Source organism: Cavia porcellus, unplaced genomic scaffold, assembly GCF_034190915.1.
Source record: "Cavia porcellus strain 051 isolate PalLab524CR breed Dunkin Hartley unplaced genomic scaffold, mCavPor4.1 scaffold_1, whole genome shotgun sequence".
Classification (NCBI taxonomy): Eukaryota; Metazoa; Chordata; class Mammalia; order Rodentia; family Caviidae; genus Cavia; species Cavia porcellus.
The window spans coordinates 199,460,022-199,479,978 of NW_026947484.1; the positions used below are offsets into that span (position 1 = coordinate 199,460,022).

The window sequence follows — 19,957 nt, forward strand, 5'->3', positions numbered from 1 at the left end:
ACTGATAATACCAGCCACTCAGTTGTTCTAGCCAGAGACCCAGGAATTCCTAACCCTTTCTTTTCTCTTGCTCTCCTCCTTCCTTATCTATTGCATTAGCAAGTTCATCAATGTCAATATTTTCTCACTATCTTTAGCACTCTTCACCAAAGCCTGCATCATCTCATGACTGGACATGCAAACGCCCTCCGCAGAAGGCTCTTTCAGTTTGTCTGCTTCCGACAGCCAGAGCACCCATTCTTTCTCTCCTGCACGGCATCCTTCTGGCCTTCTTTCAGTTCTCTGAATGTGCTAGTCCTTTTATTTGGCTCAGGGATTTTGTCCATGCTCTTTCCTGATTGAAATTCTCTCCCATCACTCCCCTTCCATGCACAGCAGTGTTACTTCCTAAAGAGAAGCATTCTGTCAGTCCAAGGTTAGGTCTGATACGATGGCTGTAATAGAATCCTAAATCACCTAGTAGTTTTACTTCCAAGCACTAAAAAGTTAGAAATTTTTATATATATACTGACTAAAGCCTGATTTCCCCTTTATAAGCACCAAAAAAGAGAAGAGCAGTGCTGTCCATCGTAGGATTTCTAATAACCAGTATAGAACTTAGCACAGAGTGAGGCTCAATAATGAAGGCCCTTACTGTGACCACAGTCTAGACTTCCTTGAACCTCTTTTCTCCAATTATAAAAAGGACGGATAGTTTTTAATGGATGGGTGTTACTGCTATTACAAAGTCCCTTCAGGACCAAAACTGTGTACCTATTGACCCCTGGTCCACAGCTTCAGATAGACTCTTGTTCTGCCTTCTTTGCCCCTTGCTGTCCTACCCATCCCTGATGTTCCAGTTCCTCCAGTAAGACTTCTTAGACATCTAGGTTGGAAATGTACTCTTCCCACAGTACACCTTTTGCACAGTTCATGTATTTAGGACTGGCTGAATTTCTGAATTGTTTTTCTTTCAGGTACAGGAGTTTTGATTTCTATACTGAAACTGTAAGGCTCTGAGGGAAAAAGAGTATGTGTGTCTAGATTTTAAATTCACTAGGGGCAGAAACCTTACATCACAGATCATTTGTTTAAGATGTATTTAATGACTAACGGATATAACAGCAAGTGTGTTTGGGGGTGTTAAATAGCTGACTTTATCAATGTTTTTGGAACATTGAACACAGCTGTTTGCAGTCTCTCTGTTTGAATGTCCACCTTGTGTTCTTTGATACTGTGATTTGAGGAACTATTTTCAAGAAAATAGTGTGTAATCTACTAGCAGGTAATTTCTTACTGTTATGTTTTTTTGTTTTGTTTTGTTTTGTTTTGTTTTGTTTTGTAGTTCTGTATTGCGTGTACCCTTACGCCGCTTTGGTTTGGTTTGTGTTTTTCTCTTTTTCCTCTTAAATTAAAAAAAAAAAAAAAAAAAAAGATCTTAAAAAAAAAAAAAAAGATCTTAAAAAAAAAAGATGTATTTAATGGGGGGGGGGGAGCTGGGGATTTAGCTCAGCGGCATAAGCACCTGCCTTGCAAGTGTGTGGTCATGAGTTCGATCCCTGGTACCAATAAAAAGAAAAAGACAAAAAAAATTATTAAGATGTATTTATTTATTGGGTCATCTTATTGTGAGGTAACAGCTCAGTAGGTTGAGTGAGACTTAGGTTAAGGTGCTGGAGACATAACTCAGAGGTCAAGCACTTGGTGAGAACGAATGAGGCCTCAGGTTCTATCCCCAGAACCTCGCTGCCTCACAAAAAACATACACCAGCAAGATACATGATCATTTCCATTTAGGTATCTCTAGTATGGTAAAACTTAGCTGGATGGGGTTACAAACTTTACACAAATCTTACTGAACTAGAATACGTTAAGTCTCTACCCCACTGAGAAAAATGTTTCTCAAGGGAGTAGGGGTGGGTAGTAGCATCTTATAGTGGACATCTTGTCACATGAGAACGACTGGACTGCCAGTGACTGAAGGCCAGAGCTGGCACTGAAAATCCAGATGCTAGGAGAGCTAAATGTCTTACAGTATAAAGGACAATCAAACAATACAAACTGTTTTACTTAAAATGCCAGTAAGAAAATATCACTTTCTATTCAATAATATTATTATGTTAACCTTTATATTCTCAGAATCTAGCACAGGCCCTGAGCAGGGGAACAATTAATCTACGTTGACCACATAAAAACACAAATTACAATGATATCATCTGACTATGTGCTATAGAATGAGCTGGATTCAAGCTACATTTGTCAGAGTTACACCCTGGTCACACCAACCACAACTGTTGCCCACCATGTGGTATTTTAACTATTTATCAGTCCAATTATTTAAATATAAGTGATCAAAAATTGCATATTTTTTCATTAATTTTCATATGGTAAACAGGAAATATAAAAACGACAATTTTATCAAATTTATACAAGAATCAACTGTTTGAAATGACACCTGCCTGAATGTTGCTTGAGATAGCCGAAGATAGGCAGTACATAAACAAATGGCTGCCCAGGTGTCCCTCAGGGAAACTGTTACAGTGGTTAAGACATACCTGAGCAGACCAAATGGTGCACTCTAAGAAGCACTGCCAGGACACTGCTGACCTTTTCTGTCAGGCAACCTTTCTCAGCTGGAAGCTGCTTCACCTGCACACAGCTCAGCTAGAACTGGAGGTAGGGCAAGGTGGCCTGCATGAGCAATATAGGGAAAGCCCACGGATGCTAATCCAAGGGTGAAATTTCTGATGGGATTAGCTTTGAATCTTTACTCATGAATCCTAGGAACTCATGTACCACTTACCTTCTGCAAGGTAATGGACAATTGCTGAATGAACGATTGGAGTTCTTGCTCCTTTTGCTCCAAGGCTGTGATCGTATTTTCTGCACTTGCTTTTGCAGCTGTCACATGATCTCTTCATCAAAAGAAAGCACACAAGGAACAAATTTGGATAATTCATCTATGACACACTCTCCAAAGGAAAAAATGCAGATGGTTTCCTATATGTGAGGGCGGCAAACATTGTTAACCACATAAAGGCTAGCAATAGGAAACATTTGTTATCTCTCTCTGAAGAAGAAACCCAAAGAGAATTGCCCTCAGGTTTTGCCTTTGCTTACACAACCGTAATACTAAAAGTAAAATCATACTGAACCACTCAGCAGGAATGGATCAGAGCGCAGGCAGGTGGAGGGGAGAAAGGCTCCGTGGAGGGATGAGGGTGAAGAGCCTGGGTGCTGGGCAGGTAAGGGCAAGTGTGGTGGCCTTTGCCAGCACTAAGACCACTAAGTGTCTCGATGAGTAATGGGGAAAGGTGTGCAGGTTACAGCCAGAGCTACACTAACACCTCTTCCCTCGGGCCCCACAGACCAAGCAAGAACCTCTGCTCTTCCAGCGTTGAGTAACGTCTCTGCAACTCTTCTAGCTTCTGCCTTAAGTCTGATGACATCTGATTAGAGGTCATCAATTCCTCCTGGGTTTGACAAAGTTCTCTGGTCTGTGCCTCCAATTTTTGCTGCATTTTCCCCAGACTTTCTTCTTTTTTTAAAAGCTGATTCAAAGACATAAGATTGCATTAGGTTTCTGCTAAGAAATATACTTTTGGGCTGGGGATTTCGCTCAGCAGTAGAGTACCTGCCTGGCCAACATGAGGTTCCCAATGAAATATGTGAAATACACTTTTTATTTTTTCAGATGGGTCTCATCATGTAGTTCAGGCTGGTCTTCAACTCACTATGTAGCTCGGGCTGGCCTCAAACTTGCGATGATCCTTTTGTCTCAGTCTCATATGTACTGGAATTACAGGTGTGCACCACCACACCCAGCTTAAGAACTATACCTTTTTTGTGTGTGTGTGCCAGGGATCGAACTCACAACATAGTGCTTGCCAGACAGGCACTTACACCACTGAGCTAAATCCTCAGCTCAAGAAATATACTTAAAAAAAGTAAACAGCCAGAACTTTATAACATGCTTGTGGTATCAGAGGGGCTTTGCTGAGTGCAATGTCATGTGCCTACTTTACCAGCTATTTAGAAGGCTGAGGTAGGAGGATCATGAATTCAAGGGCAGCGTGGGCACATGGCAAACTCCTCTTTCTCTTTCTCTCTCTCTTTTTGGTAGCGCTGGGGATCAAACTCAGAGACTCAGGCATGTTAGGCATGGAGTCTACCATAAGCTATACTTCCAGTTCAAAACTCTGTCATTTATTCTAAACAAAATTTACAGGGCTAGAGGAAGACTTACACACTTTGTACTTAACCAAATGGGGAAAAATAAATACATTTCAAAAAGAAATTTTCTATTTCAGTAAATTTAAAAACACTTAGATGTGATTAATATCAAACACTACAGGTCTATTAAGTAGCAGAGTGATGAATAGCCAAATTGAGAGTAAATTATCATTATTTGTTACTTAGTAGTATTAGTCAGGATTTAACGTCTAAAACAAAATACATACCATGTGCTTTACTTTACTTAGTTCCTGTTGCTGGAACCCTTCTAGTTCATCAATTTCATCTCTCCTTTGGAAAAGATTCAAACTCTGGTTCTCTATTTCTTGTAACTGAGCTGTCAAAAATCTTTTCTCCTATTTGGAAGAAGACATTAATTCAGGCAACTAAAATATTAAAATCTGTACTAAAAAAAAGCAGAATTCTTAATAAAGAAAATCTTATGCTAATGGAAATAAAACATTGATCATGAGAAGTGTAATAGTAATATTACTAATTTGGCATTAATTACCACTAAAATGTTAATTAAATACTTAACTAATAATTGGAAATAAAGGAAAGAACACAATTACTCAAAACTTTGTTCTTTTTTTGTTTTTGGTATCAGGCATTAAACTCATGGCCTTGTACTTATGAGCCACGTACTTGAGCTGCTGAGCTAAACTCCCAGCCCTCAAAACTATGTTCTTTAGTCTGCGTAGACCTATAGATACACGTTTTACATGTTTACTCTTAGTGACAAACTGAACTGGCTAAAAAAACATGAATAACTGCAATAAAACTAAATGTCCTGAGAAGCTTGTAGAATTTACCAAGTTAAAAAAATTAGATGTCCTAAATGACACCTTTAAGATCCTCTTAAGGAAACTGCTGTCACAGTCTTTGTGCATGTGTGTGTGCTGGGGCTTGAACTCAGGGCCTTGCATCTGCTAGGCAAGTGCTCTACCCCTGGGCTAATTCCTCAGTCCCGTGTCAAAGTTTTAATCAAAAAAGAAATTAAAAGTCCCTAAATAACACCTCTTGAAATATGGTTTTAAAGAAGTGACATTATCAAAATATGTGTGAATATTTAAATTAAAGAATTTGTTACAGTACAATACAGATTACCATTAATCCCTTTTGAAATACTCCCCTCTCTCTGAACACTCTTATCCCACTGTTCTTGCCAATTTCTGTTTGTTTGTTTGTTTGTTTGAGACAGGGTCTCACTAAGTAGTTCAGGCTAACCTTGAATTCATGTAACCCTGGCTGCCCTTGGCCTCATAGTGATCTTTCAGCCTCAGCTTCCCAAATGATGGGATTATAGGTGTGTACCACCATGCCTGGCTCTTGCCAGCCTCTGAAGTAGTTCTGGAAGTCCTCTTTAATATCTTTTCAAAGTGTGATAAAAAATGTAATGAGTACTTGTGTTGAGTGGCATTCAGTAGAAAGGCAGGCTTGTAAGAAACATGTCTTCATTCACCCTTCTAATTGGATCTGGCGCTATTTGATTTCTGGATCTTCCCCTAAAATCAAATGACTATGAAAGGGACACAGTTTGAGTACCTGAAGATATTCAGGTGGCTGCAATGGTGTAACTAAAGGCACTCATGGACACACTTCCAGGACTGCTTCAGAAAGTAGCAGGAATGATGAGATGAACTTGTTCAAAAGAAGCACAAGTATTTTAGTGGGATTAAAATGGCACTGTATGTTTTACTGTACTATATATGTATTTTTAATTTAAATATTCACTGTATTTTTAGATCCATCCTCATAGATGTCTCATCATTTTTTTCATCTAAAATATTTCCTAATTTCTAATTTGAAAAAACTAAGCAAAACAATGAAAAAAATTGCCAGTAAACTAAAGTAGGTTTTATTTGAATGCCTTTAACCACAATTTTAAATGATAAACAGTTCAGTGAGGATTTCAACTGATATAACTTAAGGGTTTTTTTTTTTTTTTTTGAGACAAGGAAACCTTACCCTAACTCATTTCTGTATATGAGAAAAATATTAACAGAATACTTTTAGGACATTTTTTTCCAAGCACAAATGGTGAAGCTTGAAATGTTAAATATTTTTTTCTGACAAAAAATGTTAATGTAGGGGCTGGAGATTTAGCTCAGTGGCATAAGCGCCTGCCTTGCAAGTGTGTGGTCGTGAGTTTGATCCCCAGTACCGATAAAAAGAAAAAAGACCAAAAAAAAAAAAAAAAAAAGTTAATGTATTCTGACAGCTTGATATCAGACTTCTATGGAACACACAAAGAAAATCCCTGGCTTCCATTGTTTTATGGAAGGAATGCAGCAATAATAAAACTCATCTGATTAAAAAACTATAATAAACATACTTTCTAGTTGAACATATTAATCTAAGAAATACTTCTACCACGAAGAACAATTTAGGAATAATCAAAGGAAATTTTTTTTTTTTTTTTTAAATTGGTAACGGGGATTGAACTTGCAACCATGTTCTTGCAAGGCAGGCGCTTGTGCCGCTGAGCTAAATCTCCAGCCCCTTCAAAGGAAAAATTAAGTAGCAGCATACGATTGGTGCTGAGAAAATTGATTATTATTTATATTAAAGTGTTTTTCCAGTTGTAGGCTTTAAAATCTCATGTTCCTACTCATATCAGGGGGTAAGGGATGCATTATTTAAGGCACCTACACACCGTTATACAAGCTATGGTTCTATAATCAGTTTCCCTCATCTGTGTCTAAATAAGAGGTTCTGTTATCTGCTGAATACTGAGCCTTGAGAAATGCTCATTTTCTACTACTTTGTCAAGAAATATTCCAAGAAACAGATAGCAGACTCAAATTAGCTATTTTGAGCATGGATTAATAAAAGGATTTATCAATGCCACAGGATGGATAAAAAGCTCAAAAGAGATAATGTCCAAGCCAGTATAGTGGCCTGCTACCCAGAGGTGCTAGCACCGCTAGCACTATGCACTGGCTACTGGGGAAAGCACTTTCCAGACTCAGAAGGGAATCCATCATGAATGAGAAAATAAATAAAGATCAACTAACCTTTTCTAGCTGATCTAGTTTTTCTGACCATTCCTAAAACAAAACACAAAAAGTAGTTTTCAGGGAAAAGTGCAAACAAAACAAACAATCCAACTCTCATCCTAAAACAACCAATCAAGCAACCCCACAATCCAAAAAAACATATGCAAACAACTTAACACCACATAATTCTCATAAATTTGATTTAATATTAATAAAACTAAAAGTTCTCAAAGGAGAAGATATTCTAGAATGCAAATATAAGCTTGTAGTTATTTACTAAGGAGGGCACTAAACAAAATTATATTTGCTTTATGCTAGGATAGAATACCTGGTCCTTTCTGGCTAATGCTGAAGCCAGTCCTTCTGCCATTTTGGCTTTGTTGGCTTGGAATGTCTCATTCTGCTCTTGAAATTTTCGCATGGATGCTGTTAACAAAAAGGCTCTATTTGAGATATGGAAATACTGCAGAAATAGCATGAAATTTTATGTAACTATAATATCACCAAACAAAAAAGGCTAAGGTCACATAAGTAGATTATGAGACTGAGAAAAACCTGCTCCATATTGACCTTCCAAAAGAACCTCCTTGGGCTTGGTAATAGACCACAATTATGTTTGTTGTCCAGTTCCTTATTATTTTTGTTTTCTGTAATAGTGAAATATACATAAGATGCTAAAATATAATTTTTAAATGTACAACAAAGTACTAAGGTAGGTGGCCAGAAAACACCAATGCTAGTGCTAAGTGATAGCTCCTATCCCTTCACCACCATTGAAAACAAAAACAAAAATCAAAACCAAAACAACTATCTGTAGTTTTCTTTAAACAAATTTTAGATGTATCAACAAAAATGTCTTTCTATTCCTATTCTTGGACAGTATAATTTAGGGGAGGTATAATTTAGGGGAGTTAAGCAAAATAATCCATCATTGGAGGAATGATAAGAACGCTTTCCTTTAGTTCATGACACAGAAGTAATGTGGCTATGGCTAGAAGTTATCTGCTAGCTTAGACTCAAGAGTCATGTACTAGATTTCCCTACACCTAAGGGCAGCCAGTAAGTGGGTCTCTGGACACAGCAAGCTGATGTACATAGTGACCCCTCCTCAATGCCCATAAAACAACATAAAAACAAGCCATATCCTTAGTAAATGTCTGACAAATGTCACATCAAGCTAATTTAGAAGTACACTATAAAATAATGACATGAGCTCTGATGATGATACTAGATTGTTTCACTTCAAAAACTAAACCCTAAGAAGACTGAAAAAGCAGGAAAAAAATACGTACAATCCTGGTGTTTTTCTAATGCAATTTCAAGCTTCTCTTTTATCTTCTGCAAGTTTCGGACCTGTTCAGCATAGTCTTGGGTGAGGAGGGTGATGCACATACAAGGGATGGACAAACATCAGGAAAGGAAGTTAATTAAACAAAGAAATATGAGTGAAAATGATGATGACTTTCTTAACTTAAGCCCTGTTAAGGAAAGCTAGGCAGACAGTCTTGCACCTAACAATGAATGACACAGGCAAACAGGTATAGTACAAACTGTCCATGGTACAAATGGCAAATAGGCATGGTACAAACAGGCAGATTTGTTTAGCCATGACAGAGAAGTACAATTAGTCTAGGCCTGATATTACTATTGTCTCCTTTGGAAGTCCTGTAATGTTTACAATGCTCAAGTTTTATTGGTCTTGTTCTCTACTGTTTTGTTCAACTTTATAATACCTAATGAGATAGACAATTCTTTTTAAGGAAACAAGAGACACTATGGTAACCATTGTTGATAATCTTGTACTCTGTTTTTACATCATGTGCTATGTCTATCCTTGGTTTTGACTGACAGCTTTGTTTTGCCATATTTGACTTTATTCTCTCCCCCCCAAAAAAGTAATAAGAACTAAGGAGTAATAAAACCCAAAATGTGTAAATTTTGTTGTAAAAAAGAGAAGGAAAAAAAGTGCTCTAAAAGATACATGAGCAAGTGTGTTTAGGGGTGCTAAATAGTTGACCATATTAATGTTTTTGGTTGGATCATTGAACACAACTGTTTGCAGTCTCACTGTTTGAATGTCTACTTTGTATGCTTTGATACTGTGACTTGAGCAACTATCTCTAAGATGATGATATGTAATCTATTAACTGGTGATTTCTTACTGTTTTTTTTTTTTGTTTTTTTTTTGTAGTTCTGTATTACGTGTACCCTTACACTGCTTTGTTTTGTTTTGTGTTTTTCTCTTTTTCCTTTTAAATAAAATTAAAAAAAAAAAGAAATGTCCTCCCATGAAAAATACATTATCTAATCACTTATTTTTAAAAAGTGATGGCCTTAGGAGTAGGCAAAAAATCAAGGGAATTCAACAAAAGCTCACTTGTAGTCCATATAACTGAGCAACAGTGTCTAGAAAAATATTAAACATCTTACAATGGTATCATCATTTTTTAAGGTACTTAATTTTCTACACAAGAACTGAGTTACCTACACAATAGCAAAGGTGAAAGTCAGAATTAATTATCTGGATGGCCAAAGAAGATGATCCTATGTTATAATGAAAAAGTAGACAGCACCCTTAGCTGGGGATCTCAAGCAAATTACTGATCCTGAATTCTAGTTTCTTCATCTATTCAGTAACAGTATTAATTATACCTACTCCCAAAAATCCATTAGACAATAAAGTATTTTATATTCCTTAAGTGCTTGGTGTACAGAACTCATTAACAAGTAGCCATTACTGTTACTATTTATAACAGAACAAGACCCACCATGTTAGGTGGACTGAATAAATGTTAGCTCTTTTCTGTCCCTTTACTAACATAAATTAAATCCAACTGTCCTTTCTGTATCAGGAAAGACAGAGATTACATTAGAACTCTCTTCCTAACATTAGACAAATATAAAGTAATTTCTTATTTTTAGCACTGGGTATAGAATCCAGAGCCTTTGCACTGAGTTACACCCCAGCCTTTGCCCACCCAAGCTTTTTGATTTGAGACAGGGGCTGACTATGTTGCTAAATTGCCAAGGTTGGGCTCAACTTGTGATCCTCCTGTCTCAGCCTGGCTGAGTAATTTAGTCACTATTATAGATATCATTTATGGGAAAACATAACAGGACAGTAACAACTGAGTTTAAAGAAAACTAAGAGTACAGATTTCAGCACCATCAAGATCCCCAGTTCTACCACTTTAATTTGTTTAATCTAAACTTCACTAAGCCTAGCAAGGCTATTCTGAGGACAAAATGATTTAACTGATAGTTGTAAACTATGTTATGTATCCTTTGAGAGCTACACAAATAAAAGCATTGCGCTTATACTTTGGGTTTACTGCTTTTATTCTTATAAAATAGGCATAAAACCAAAGAATACACAGACACACAGAAGCAATAGATCAATTCACAGGATGAAGCTGTCAAAATGTATCCACTGGCAAATACCAAACTAAGAACTCACAATCCTTTCTTTCTTTCTTTTTGGTTTGGTACCAGGTATTGAATACAGGGCCTACAAGCTTGCCAGGCAGGCTCTGTGCCTTTGAGCTACATTTCCAGCTAACAATTCTATTACAACCAGGCAAAGGATATAATGGAAATGGTGTAAACTGTTAATTACATGTAAAGATGTAATGAGAGTTATAACTTCTATGAGAAGTGAGTGGTGAACTCAGAAATACCATTGAATTGTGGCCCAAAGACTCACAATACTTCCACAGGCGACATCAGCTAGAGCAAGTGCTAAGTTAGCATAACCCTCTCCAGGGCTGCTGAACCCAACATGTGTTGGCCATTCCCTATAAACAAAGGAAGCTATGCTAATGTTGGAAGATGGTGAAAACTATTCTATACTTTTTTTTTTTATTAGTACCGGGGATTGAACTCATGACCGCCTACTTGCAAGGCAAGTGCTTATGCCACTGAGCTAAATCCCCAGTCTCTTCTATATATACTTTTAACATCTTTTGTATCCATGGCTAGATATTTTAGGAGCAAAACAATTAAGAGTTTTTAAGAATAAACCTTGAAATTCGCTCTGAATTTATACTATTTGGCACAATGAAAAAATAAGAGAACAAAGGAAGTATGCATATTGCTCCTTTCTGACTAAGAAGATCAAAATGTTCTATCAGAGTAAGTGTACACTTATCCTATAAGGCTGGTTTTTAGGGACAGAGCGCAGGGAAGACAAGCTTCCTGTTTACTATTTATTACTTCTAGACATACCAGAAAGTCTGGCTTCCAACTTCCGTATCTGTTCATTTCTTCTCAAAAGTTGGGATGAAAGATCCTCTCTAGAGCTACTTCCATCAGAAGCCTGTTGGGACAGGGGAGAGGTCAGAGTCACACAAGGGTTTTCCGGCATGGTGAAACTGCAGTACGAAGCCAGAAAGAGACAATTCATATTTTTAAGCCTGATCATATTTTAAGTAATTGTGATCACTGGAAGGCTTAACTAGCCCTAGTTGTTCTACTTCAATAATGGAAGTGACATTTGCTCCCCTATGTGAAGAAAGGCAACACTAATGTAATAAATCATGTGTATGTGTGCTACTGAAATAAATGGTAGTAAATCAGTTTACTAGGATCATATTACACCAAGTAACATGAAAAAGGAATCTTGAAGACAAAAAAAAATCATATTATCTTTCAGAAAGTTAATACTTCTGGGATAAAAGGGGAAAGTTCGGTCCAGGGATGTAGCTCAGTGGTATAAGCACCTGTCTTGTAAGCGTGCAGTCCTGAATTCGATCCCCCGTACCAAAAAAAAAGGGGGGGGGTTTCCTTCAACAAGGGATCAAAGTCTTGCCTAAGACTAAGAATCCATTCTGATACTGACAAAGGAGCTTTAGTATCTTCGTTTAGTAAACAAACTGCTTTTAACATTAACCTCTAAAAAGTCATCAAAGACTTTCACAGATAACATGCATTCAACACATTAATGAGACATCTATTTTTCTCCAATTCAGAGTAGTTTCAAACTTATGGGTTAAAATGTGTTGTTTTAAAAAATGTGTTGTTATGTATATGCACCAACTCCCATGATGAATATAATAATCATCATGCACTGTAAACTAATAGAAATAAAATTTTTAAAAAGTTTATGGGTAGCATTATTACTTTGGGCAATTAATTTCCACTGCTAACAAATAACTGAATTTAAAAATTAGTTTTTACTAGTAGGGAGAAAGGTTTAATGAACATTCTTATTTAACAATTACCAACACTTTCTCATATTTGCTTCATTAACTCTTATGTAAAGTGATCAAAACAGTCATGATATTTCATCCCAAATACTTTGATATTTCTGAAAAATAAGGAAATTTTTCTTCATAGCTACAATATCATTATCACATCTTTTTAAAAATTTTTAATATAATTTGTCTTAAACCATCTTAATATGCACTCTTTAATCATACTTCTGTATTTTACCCTCAAAATGTTTTTACAGTGGTTGAATAGTTTCAATTCACTTTTTTGGTGTTTTTTTGAGTAAGGGTCTCATGACATAGGCCACGCTTGCCTTGAACTAGCTATTGAGCCAAGTATGGCCTTAAATTGTGATCCTTCTGCCTCAGCCTCCTGAATGCTTGAACTACTGGTATGGGCCAGCATGCCTGGCTCTAACTCACTTGAAATATTTATTAACCTATCCAGCAGCATACGTGCCTGTTCAGTATTTACAGAGGTAAGAGTAATGTCTGAAATCAGAAGACCTGGGTTCAAGTTGTAGTTTTACTGTTTTTTTTTTTTGGTAGTACTGGGGATTGAACCCAGTGCCTTGCAGTGAGCTACCCCATCTTCTTTGAGACAGGATCTTGCTACATTTCCCAGGCTGGGCTTGAAGTTACTATTTTCTGGAGTGCTGGGGTTACAAGCATGCACCACTACCTCCACCTTTCACTGCTTAGAAGCTGCAAGAACTGCCAATTTCTCCATTTCCCTGGTTATTGTTTTCCTAATCTGCAAGAAGCAAATACCATCTCCCTCACAGAGCAGTGATAAACATTAAATAATTCAATGCTTGTCAGATTTGTAAAACAGAGCACGGTGCATTAGTAGTTTCGATGTGTCATCCATTACTAGTTCTCTTAGTCTTTTCAAGCTGCTATAATAAAATATCTTAAATTGGAAAGTTTATAAACCACAGAAGTTTATTGTTCACAGTTGTAAGAGCTTGCGAAGTACAAAATCAAGGTTCTGGCAAGTTCAGCGGCTGGGGAGGGCACACTTTCTGTGTCACAGATGACACCTCCGAGCTGTGCCCTAACTGGTGGAAGGGGCAAGTCAGCACTACTGGTTCTTTTATAAGGGCACCAATCCCAACCCAGACTCATGACCTAATCATCACACAAAGTTCCTACCTCCTAATATCACAGCATTAGAGAACCATGGGGGGGAAATAAACATTCAGGCCATAGAAGTAACAGTGTAAGAAATTACAATCAGTACTATTGCTGAGACATCCTAGGTGTCAACACTGTGCACACATTAAAAATACTGGTGAACCAGAGGTCCTTGTTAGAACAGCTGCTGCAGCAGCAACTATTGTAATCACAAAATATTTCCTAAGAGCCAGGCACTATGCTGCATTTTCTATACACTATGAAAAAGATTAACATTACAGGCCTGAGACTGCTTTCCTTAGAAAAGTCTTATTGTAAGCCTGGTCCTGGGCTGGCATCTAAGGAAATGAGATTTTTGGAAGGTTCCCACCACTCTCATGATTTTAGCAGGGTATGGTGACCCATACTTGCAATCCCAGCACTCCTTTTCTTGTGGGATCTGGAATCAGGGTATCTGTTAGGCCAAAGATATCTGCGTCACCAGCTCCCAGTAAGAACTCTGGACACTTTTTTTTGTTTTGTTTTGTTTTTTAATCAATACCGGGGATCGAACTCACCACCGCCTGCTTGCAAGTCAGGTGCTTATGCCACTGAGCTAAATCCCCAGCCCCTGGACACTAAGTTTTCAATGAACTTCCTGTTACACACGTGTTATCACAATTCACTGTGAGGGAGTTAAGCATATCCTATGTAACACCACAGGAGTTGGAACTTGTGGAACCTGATTTCTTCCAGGCTTTACCTTATGTACTTTTTCTTTGTAGACTGTACTCTGCATCTTTTTGCTATAATAAATGATAGCGACTGAAATTATATGTCAAGGTTTGGGAGTTTCACTGAAAAACTGAACCTGGGGTGACATGCATATTTTAATAAAGCAGATATAGTTCCTATCCCAATATTAAGGCAAAGAAAAATAAAGGAATTAGTTCAAAGTCACACAATTATGATCCAGGTCTGCTCTTAAGACTTGAGTGAGTTCCTAAAGGCTTTACTTCACTGCCTCTCAGCAAACTCCTATTTTCAGTGGTAGAGACCATCAGCTCATTGTCACTACTCATGCAGCATAATGGGCTGGTCTGAGGTGAGCAGAAGACAAAGCACTATACTTGATGAGGAAGGGTAAAGACTGGTAAGTTGTGAAAAGAGCTGGGTCAGGAGTCTTCTGGAATGACAAGAGTATTTCAAAGTAATGCAGCATGAAAGACGGAGACTGGAGATATTCCAGAGTAGATAGCCTCATAGGAAAACAGCTGTAGGCAGGAAGTAATGTCACCCATTCCATGAAGTTCAATAAATTCAATGTGGATCTAAGCACAGGGTATCAGAAAGTTAAGAGATGAGGTTGTGCAGGTAAGCTGTAAGAAGACTGAGGTTTTTTTTTTTTTTTTTTTTTTTTTTGTCTTTTTCGTTTTTATCAGTACCAGGGATCGAACTCACGACTGCCTGCTTGCAAGGCAGGCGTTTATGCCGCTGAGCTAAATCCCCAGCCCCCGAAGACTGAGTTTTTAAACACCAAGAAACAATATCACATATCTAAAAGCACAATATCAAATATCTTTTGATTTTTGATATTTGATTTTAGATATCAAATATCTAAAAGCACATCTGCTTTTAGAAATATCATTTTGGGGGGTGACTAATGGAGGCAGGGTGTCCCGAGAGGCTACCACATTTGTCCATCAGAGAAAGACAGCCAAGGCAAGGTGTGGCAAGGCAGTCATTAAAACCACATATACTTGTTCATCAGCTGAAGCTCTTTATAGTCTGTGTGTAAATGTGGAATCCAGACTGTTAAACACTGCCTGGGCTCCATGTAGTACTGGAGCTACCAGGATCTTTCCCACCATGTCGAACTTGTAGTTTTTTCCTACCTGTTTTTTTTTTTTTTTTTTTTTTTTTTGCAGGGTGGAGGACTGGGGATCATACTTAGGACCTTGTACTTGCCAGGCAGGCACTTATGACACTGAGCCAAATTGCCAGTGCTACCTGGTTTCAAAAGATATAAAATCATAGAATCTATATAGTTTGCTGGTGTCATTCTGATCCACTGTGTAGGTCTGTATTTAGTATCATTCAGATTTGGAGAAGTGTCAATTATGTAACCGCTAATCCTGGCTATCTGGGAGGCTGAGGCAGGAGGGTCACAAGTTTGAGGCCAGCGTGGGCAATTCAGTAAGACTTTGACTCAAAATAAATGCGCTGGAGTATTCCTTAGCACTTTTGACTGATTATTCAGTAAGAACTAAAAAGAAAAATGATCTTGGCAACTTGAGAAGATCAAGTTACTGAATCCAATGTTGTTCATTCAGAATCTGAGATGCCATAAGGTAAGTATGTGTTAGAAGAAGCACGTACAGTTGAATATAAGGATTTGGAGACATGGAGTAAGGATCAGATTTGCTTTTTCTTCTGCTGTACAACTCAACATGAAAATGACATTCTTGAGCTTGGTGATCAAAGGTTCACTTACATTTCCTGTTAAATATAGAAGCCAAGAGAATCTAGATCTCGTCATCTTATTGTTCCACCTCAATAATCTAATAGCTTCTGCCATGTAATATGACCTGGGATTTAAGCAGTGAAAGAAAGGAGGAAAAGAGGAGTCATCTGATCATGGAAACAACTCATATGTCTATCACTGGGAAGAGACAGAGACAAACTGTACCCTTTTCAAATGTTGGAATCTTTTTTTATTTTTACAATGCCAGGGATCAAACTCATGACTGCCTGCTTGCAAGGCAGGCGTTTATGCTGCTGAGCTAAATCCTCAGCCCCAAATGTTGGAATCTTTACAGCAGTAAAAATAAATGAACCACAGCTTCATGCAACACAGACATTTTGTGGAAACATGTTGAATTAAAAAAACTTAAGTCCAGGCTGGGGATATAGCTCAGTGGCACAGTGCCTTCCTGGCAAGTGTGAGGTCCTGCGTTTGATTCCAAAAAAAAAAAGTAAGTCCAAGAAGACTAAGATTTATCATTTTTGAAAAGTTCAAAAATAAGCAGGGTTAAATGGTAAATAGTTAATACCATGTATCTGTTAAGATGTTTTAAAACCCAATGGAATGATGAGCACGAAATGGAGAACAGTGGTTATCTGAAAGGGAGGAAATGGTTATAAGTAGCTTCAGCCATAGTGATATTATTGTATGTCTTTGAATGGTTGCCAAATTTATTTTATGCTTTAGACTTCACATGTATATTACATGTATTTATAATTATTATTTTTAAAGTCATCTAACTTTTAAAGATGCTGTTGTACACCAAAGGCATATTTTAAACCTTACACATGGTATTTCCATAACATATTCTCATTTTTTAAAATCTTATCAAACACAAAGACACTTTACAAACAAGGTGACATACTTTAGTTGTTGGTACCATCCATGAGTTTGTCCAATAAAACACATTTGGTTAATACCATATCTCAAATTACGGGTCACATCAAGTAATAATGACTTAAGTAATAATGTGCCTACAGAAAAAATAAGCCTAGACATTTTGAAAGACTGAAATGTAAAGGAAAAAACACAAGCGGTACAGATGGAAGACAGTACAGTAGACAATGTCCAGAATGTGAGAAGAGATTCACAGAAAAGAAAAAAAAAAAACTACTTTTAGAATTAACAAATCAAATATTAATGAAAAAGCATCTCACAAAAGGAATACAGAAGCAGATGTGTGGGGTCTTATCCTGCTACAAACTACAAAAGACATGAAATAATCACACAATTTAAAAATATTTATTGAAAGGATTCCCTGCAATATTACTTAAAAAGGTACATTCAGACTGTCAAATATTCAAAGCTTGAGAGGATACTTACAAAGTCATCTCCCGAGTCAGCTCCCACAGATGCCATGGATTCCTTGCTCACTGACCGTGGGATCCTTGTAGCACCTCCTGGCCTCTGAGCCACTGCAGTTTCTTCTGCAATTTTCTTCTTTAACTTTGCAAACATTTTTGCTGTCTGGCTAGTCTGCACAGATGATAAGCTTCTGAATGACTGCAGTAATCCTCAGTGACTGGAATCAGACAGTGTTGTCTAAAAAGTTTCAGGGAGCCAAGTTAGATGAATTGCCACTCAAACATGGGCCCAAGGGCTGCGGCAACACCGTATCTATGAGTCAGATGAAAGAGGTAGCTCTAGGTTAAAAACTGGAAGGATTTTATATCTGAATTACTATATTAAACTTCAGGTTTCAAAAATTAAGTTTTGCACTCTAAATGTATGCTTAACAGAATATAGTTACTTAATATCCATAAAGCACTTAAGTGCTCCTGTTACATATACAGATGAGGTGAGGAAATTCAGGGTCAAAGAGGGGACGAAACCTGCCAATGACTATGTAGGTAAGCAGCAGGGCTGGTATTTGAATACAGCAACTCTCTGACTCACAAATCTCAACTTATTAAAAAAATTACACCACACTAGCTATGGCATATGACACATTTGGTAAACGTTCCTAGGTTAACATTGTAAAATGCTTTCAAATCCTTCCCCACCATAGTACGTTTAGAGTTAAGACATTTCAAACATATGTCACTCAGTGTGAAGAAAACGTGTAGTAAATGTTCCAGATGTTTTGCAATCAGCAGTTTCCTAGAAAAAAATTTATAACTTACAAAAGAGCAGGCAAGTCACTCAATGCCAGTAAACAGGTACCTATCAGATATCGTTTAACCTTTCATGAAAATGCTCTATGGTTGGCTCTCATTTTGATAAAATTATCCCAAATTATAATTTCTTTTCTTCAGAATGTTTGACATGATATTTAACAGGAGATTCAAAACATCTTTTCTCCCTCATAGTGAATAAAAACACTGACATTCTAGTTTCAACCTTAACTTTTCATGTTTTGTGGAGGACACCTAAATTCTAAGATCTACAAATGACTTCTCACTTCAAATCATCCATTAAGTTTGTAAAATTTTCAAAAGCTTTACCTTCAATGTCTGTAAAGGTCTTACTCACCTGGCTTATCTACTAGCTTAAAACAGCCTGGATGTCAGTGAATTCTGTCCTGTATGAAGACAAAAATAAAAGTGGATTGGGTATTTAAAACGTAAAGTTGCAATGTTGGGTGGAAATGAGAGAAAAGCAGAGAAACAGGAGGGAGCCAGGAGTTAAGTGGGGAAAGAAAGCTTGCCATTATCATAACTCTCAATGGGCTACCTCCCTCATCTTGGTCTCCCATGAATTTTTTTTTTTTTTTTGGTACCGGGGATCGAACTCATGACCTCACACTTGCCGGCAGACACCTGTGCCGCTGAGCTAAATCCCTGGCCTCTCCCATGAATTTGTGATCTAAGAGTTTCACTTACAGGCATATAAAACAAAAACACTCACTGCAGGAAATGCCTAAATTCATTTCTCCATGGGAGCCCTGAACAAAACAACTTGAATGAGATTAAGATGTCCCGGGGCTGGAATTTTCTCAGTTAACGTTCATACACATAGGCTGTTTACCTGGCCAGTCCCTAGGCTGTCTGTTCATAATCTTGATTCATCGTTAAGTCAGCCGGTGAGAAAAAGGACGGCAAAGTTCAGTAAAAGACAAGATGCCTAACGTCCGAAGGTCCCTGCCAGCAGGGCAGTTTGGATCACTCCCTCCAGCCACGCCCTTACTTGAACTGTCAAAGGCGCAGGGGAGAGCGGGGATCCAACATCTCTAATTTGACAGGCGGAAAACAGCTCCAGTGAGGACTGACTTTTCCAAGGTCGCGCAGGGAGGATCCGGAACCCCAGGCTCAGACTCCCAGGCCGGGGCAGCCCGCCTCTGCCCCCAGCGTCGCCTTTCCAGCACCCAGTCCCGCCCCCTGCTTGGGTCTTGGGCAAACCCGCTTCGGACAGCTTTGGGGACAGAAGCCACCAGGAAAACTGGGGGCCTGCTTACGTCCCCGGAACCCCAGCCTGCGCACCTGCCGCTCTGTGGGCAGCCGGCAGAGCCCCGCCTCTGGGGCCTCTCGTGAGCGCCGGCGAGCATCAAACCAGCCCCCACCGCCCGCCAGTGATCCGTGCAGCGACCCGGAACCGCAAGTCCTCAGCGCGCCGGAAGTGGCTGCGCGAGGATGGCTGGCGGGGCGCATGCGTCCTGAGCACCGCCTCGGCTGCCAGGCGAGTTTGCGGAGGGAGCTGCTGGGGATGCAGGTACCGGGTCACAGGCCGGTTAGCCACGTCAGCGAGCGGCTCGCCCAAACATTTCAGCGGTCTGTTTTAAGTGTGTGATAAAGTGGCAGACATGGGAGGAATTCCTTGGCAGTCAGTGCCCCAGGCTGGTGTGAACCGTCCCTGGGCTTTGGCTGCGCGCCCCCCTAAGCGCCAGCCGACCTCCCAGCCTCTCTGCACTCTGGGCAGCCACTTGTTTCTATTGGCAATCCTGGAAAGCCTGTGCTTACACA

General features: G+C 38.6%; 1 protein-coding gene across 12 annotated transcripts in view; it reads right to left on the reverse strand.

The window, feature by feature from the left end:
- The window catches only part of Golga1 (golgin A1), a 50,439-nt gene extending 30,817 nt beyond the window's left edge, over positions 1-19,622 (reverse strand). For 3 of the 12 annotated variants that reach the window (XR_001201478.3, XR_001201477.3, XM_013153380.3), the window contains exons 1-10: positions 19,026-19,590; positions 18,531-18,579; positions 17,382-17,600; positions 11,436-11,526; positions 8,504-8,578; positions 7,540-7,637; positions 7,230-7,262; positions 4,440-4,568; positions 3,361-3,530; positions 2,783-2,894 (exon numbers count right to left, since the gene is read on the reverse strand). Coding sequence is in view for 10 of the 12 variants with exons in the window: in XM_013153380.3 (XP_013008834.1) it covers positions 2,783-2,894; positions 3,361-3,530; positions 4,440-4,568; positions 7,230-7,262; positions 7,540-7,637; positions 8,504-8,578; positions 11,436-11,526; positions 17,382-17,516 (843 nt within the window). In the remaining 2 variants the exon portion in view is untranslated. Of the gene's footprint in view, positions 1-2,782; positions 2,895-3,360; positions 3,531-4,439; positions 4,569-7,229; positions 7,263-7,539; positions 7,638-8,503; positions 8,579-11,435; positions 11,527-16,028; positions 16,123-17,381; positions 17,676-18,530; positions 18,580-19,025 lie in introns of all 12 variants that reach the window. The other 9 variants (XM_063227475.1, XM_013153382.3, XM_063227452.1 and 6 more) reach the window with 9 other exon arrangements.
- Between the last annotated feature and the right edge of the window lie 335 nt (positions 19,623-19,957).